The following is a 4386-nucleotide window of genomic DNA, read 5'->3' as shown; positions in this document are numbered from 1 at the left end:
AACATGATTGCGGAAAATATCATCTCAATAATCTCGATGTTTATTTGAAATAATGTACACAGAATTAAATCACAATAAAGTATTAAATATAGGAAAAATAAGTGAGGCAAACTTTTCAAAAGCTTTATTGATGTTACTTAAATTTTTAAAAATTAGGCAAACATTTATTTTGATGCAATTCTATAGTCATTGCTTTTTTAATGACATAATGTTTAGTAAATATTACTCTTGCATTTAGTTGTTTTCTACATTTCTAGCCTGAAAATCTTCAACTTCTATTGCATGTTGTTTGCGATTGACGCAAAGCTTGGAAAAAATTTAAATTTCGTTCTTCACCTTTTCTGGACTTGAAACATTAGATAACACAACAAATGTCTCTGGCTTCTACTGTTTAAAATATTAAAAAAAAGCATTTTCCACTTTGTAAAATTTTTTTAAACCTATTCTTCTTTTTAGGTTCAAGTTTTACTTGAAATGCAAGGCATCTAACTGAATGTTCTGTCTTCGTAGATAATGTTATTGAAAATAAACATTTACACCGAAAAAAACTTCTAGGCCAAATGCATATTTGCAAGTTGAACAGTTTTATCAGATTAGTTTCTACTTCTTTTACTAATGGGCAGTAGCTGACATCTTGATTTTGGTTCAACATTATCAGTGTAGATTCTACTTTGTGAATGCTAGGCGCTGAAGTAAATAAGAGTTGTGTGACGTTTGTTTGTAATCAATGATCTCGGATTCTTTACGTTTCTAGCAGCAATACCCCAAATATGTCTATTGATTGAACCAAACATTGTTTAAGTTTAGTGTCTGAGTACCTTTTGTAGCCATTGTAATAACAGTTTGCGTAGCTTTAAATTTAGTGCCAAATTTTCTTGTTGCAATACTTATTCCTTCTTTACATGGTGGCAGAACTGTACCTACAAGCGCAGCGTTACCTCCAGTTGGTTTTGATTGGATTGCTGTTTCATTATCATCAAAAGCTTGAGCATGTAGTAAATTTATATCTTCATGTACTGTTAGTAAAAGTTTAGAATTTGAGCTTCCTAGAAGGTCTTTATGTAAACTTGTTCCATGAATTGGTATTGAGTGTGGTTTCAGTAACATCCTTTTTTTCCCTTTAGTAACGATAACATCATCTTCACTAAAATGTTTTGAACAAATAACGGACACTTTGTTTGGTCTCCACTCTTTACCACGATTTGTAGCCAAAATCCACATTTTAATTAGATCATCATTACCTTTACATTGTAGGAAACTTAGCTAAATACCCCAGTCGCCCAATAGGGCACTTTTTGTTAAGGTTTACAGTACCTTTTGGAAAAAAATGTAAACTGTAGGAACCGTCTTGGGCTAGATTGTCACTACAACTTGAACATCCAAGAACCACGCATCGTTTATTATATGGCATTGTAAATTGATTCTGAAGAGATGCTTATTACTCGCAAGTCGCAACGGGTAGTTTAGTTTTGAAAATACTCGAACCGACTAAACTTTATATTAAGCTCAAGATTAACGTTACAAATATAGTTTTAGAAATCATATAGTGAAAGTCATTTTTAAAATAACAATCATGCCGAAATATTCCTTCTAAGAGATCAGATAAACATATTTTTTTAACACCTTTTCCTCGAGATGTCGCTTTAAACAGAACAAACTTCCTATACCGCCACTTTTAAAGTTATGTAGTTGTGATGGTTTCCTGCCATATAAATAAAGAAATATTGTAAACCTGTCTGTAACTATTGTTCTTTCAATTATCTTATATATTTTTTTAAAACCACTGGAAAAGCTATATTAGAGAAGAAAGTAAATTTACCGTATTCCCCGGTTTTATTCGCTGCGTTTAGCTACGGCCACCATAAAAGCGCTTTAGGTTACCGGTTACGTAGATATATTGCAATCTGGTACTAAACCGAGAACTTGGTAGTGGTTGCTGAACGCACTTACAATTTTCAAACAACGAGACGCAACAAAGTAAGCGGATTTATTTTTAAACTTACTATCATAGAATATGATTATAAATGGGAAATTTTTTAAAAATTAGGTTTATTTTGTGATTAAAAACTTATTTAGCATCTTTTAGAGCACTTATGGGTTATAATTCCACTTTGAAATTTTTTTAAAGCGTCTTTTTCAAAATATATAGGTTAAGCCTCGGTTAATGAGCGTTGTCTCTTTCATGGTAGCAGCTAAGGCTTCGGGGTAATAGATAGCAGGCAGTGCTTGCAGGTTGGCTAATGGTGAAAAAAGTTTTAATTATGATAAACGTGTTTTCAAGAAACTTAGTTCGATTAATTCAAGAAATAATAATTTCACTTGACGCCATTTCTCCGGCTTGATTTTCAATCCCTTTAATATATATCACTCTTAAAATCAGCTAGGCCTACAATTAATATGAGAATAGTCCGTAAGTGAAAGAAAGATTAGCACCATAATAATAAGGGTCTTTATTTCAAATTCTAGTTAAAAAATGGACCGCTTTTTCAACATAGGGGAAAACTGTAAAGTGACAGTGAACATAAATACTGGAGGACCGGGAGTGTGAGATGGGCTAATAAATGCCCCCAGAGGACGCGGGGCTGTTGGCCCAAGTGGTCGCGGGGCTGTTGGCCCAAGTGGACGCGGGGCTGTTGGCCCAAGTGGTCGCGGGGCTGTTGGCCCAAGTGGTCTCGGGGCTGTTGGCCCAAGTGGTCTCGGGGCTGTTGGCCCAAGTGGTCTCGGGGCTGTTGGCCCAAGAGGTCGTAGGGCTGTTGGCCCAAGAGGGCGCGGGGCTTTTGCACCAAGAGGGGGCCGCATTTATACGGGCCGTGGACGCGGCGGAATCGGCCGCGGAGGCCGGGTTAACGGTTGTGGAGGTCGTAGTGGTCGCAACGCCAGGGGCCGGCGTTGTAATAATTGTGGCCGCTACGGCCACTTAATGCGCGACTTCTGGAGCCGCGTTCGTGGTATAAAACTCATTTAATACTTAAAAATGAAAATGTACAAAGTATTATTCCATTTTGGTAAAAGGAGACCATGAAGGCCCACAAAATTCGATGTCGGAGGCTGGGCCTGCCACTCCCCAAGGCGCCGGAGTGGTGCCTACCCCGCCTCAAGGCGCTGGAGTCCTTGTAATGCGCAACTGGTGGAGCCGCGTTCGTGGTATAAAACTCATTTAATACTAAAAGTGAAAATGTTCAAAGTATTATTCAATTTTGGTAGAAGTGGACCAAGTAGGCCAACCGAATTCGTTGGCTGAGGTTGGGTCTGTCCCTCCCCAAGGCGCCGAAGTGATCCCCACCCCGCCTCAAAACGCTGGGGAGCAGACGGCCCAACCTCACGAAGAGTTGGAGGATGACGACATGTCAATGGAAGAGATTCAAACGGAAATCAAGTTGTAAGTTGCATGTTACAAAAAGGGTGGTAGGACCGAACAAAAGTCGGTTGGTTTGCTTTAGATCATAATTTCGAGTCGAAATTTTTCTATGATATTTTTCTGTCCAGGTCACCTTTTGAAAATGATAGTTTAAGATTTTCACAGACGACGCCTTAATTAAAAATAAATTAGCATTTATTTAATTCAGACATAAATGGTGTCAAAAATGTCATAAAGCTTCTTTGACTTTAAATTGCCAATAGAGCCAACTGTAGTCTGGGTGTACCACCCTTTTTGGTACACCCTGTATAGCCGGTTTCCTGCTTACTCTTCTGCGCGGTTGCAGTTCTTCAAAAATATTTTGCAAGTAATGAAATGAAATGAATTTTTATTGTGTATATTAATAATAACAATAATAATAATAATAATTATCATAATAATCTAAGCTTGGTCTAGGAAGGGATATCCACACAATAAAACTTGCAGCTATTTATATCTGTCATAAAATTGCCTGCTGACTCGCGACATTGACTTTAACCCTTTAAAGAATAATTATCACTTGTTGTAACGAGCTAAAATATTTAAAGAATTGGACCAAGGTTCCTTCATCATTATAGTTTAAAATCATAATTTTAAACCATAATTTTAAACCATTTCCTTACAGGATTGAAAAAATAAACAAGATTAACTATTTTTTTTAAATATTACATATATATTTTTTTTCAAGTGTGTGTTTTTTTAATGCATAATTTTTTTTAATACTATAAATTTTTTTCTTAATTAGTAAATACATTTTTTTTCCAAAATACAATTTTTTTTCCTAATTACAATATTTTTCTAATTATAAATTTTTTAAATACCAAATTTTTTTCAAATATTTAATTTTTATTAAATAACTTAGTTATTTCAAAAATGAGCCGATTTTTTTCCTTGCTTAATCCCTTCGTATCTTAAATGGTAACGTTGAAAGAACTGCACTAATGTAAACAGCACTGCCATGTTCAAAACTTAATGAACTTTATGCAGTT

The 4386-nt window shown here is 35.7% G+C and overlaps 1 protein-coding gene across 1 annotated transcript; it reads right to left on the bottom strand.

Annotated features, from left to right (window-relative positions):
• Positions 1-234: 234 nt before the first annotated feature.
• Positions 235-1543, bottom strand: LOC149676481 (uncharacterized). The gene is made up of 4 exons (XM_089838614.1): positions 1315-1543; positions 819-1016; positions 491-687; positions 235-306 (listed from the first exon to the last, which is right to left on the bottom strand). The coding sequence occupies exons 1-4, from the start codon at positions 1409-1411 to the stop codon at positions 235-237; spliced, it is 564 nt and encodes a 187-aa protein (XP_089694740.1). The 5' UTR covers positions 1412-1543.
• Positions 1544-4386: the final 2843 nt, after the last annotated feature.

This window comes from Phalangium opilio, unplaced genomic scaffold (genome assembly GCF_054372755.1).
Source record: "Phalangium opilio isolate 3A_F unplaced genomic scaffold, DU_Popi_V2 ptg000046l_1, whole genome shotgun sequence".
In the NCBI taxonomy this organism is placed as follows: Eukaryota; Metazoa; Arthropoda; class Arachnida; order Opiliones; family Phalangiidae; genus Phalangium; species Phalangium opilio.
Note: the sequence above shows the minus strand (reverse complement) of the source record. Positions and strands in the feature narration are given on the sequence as shown.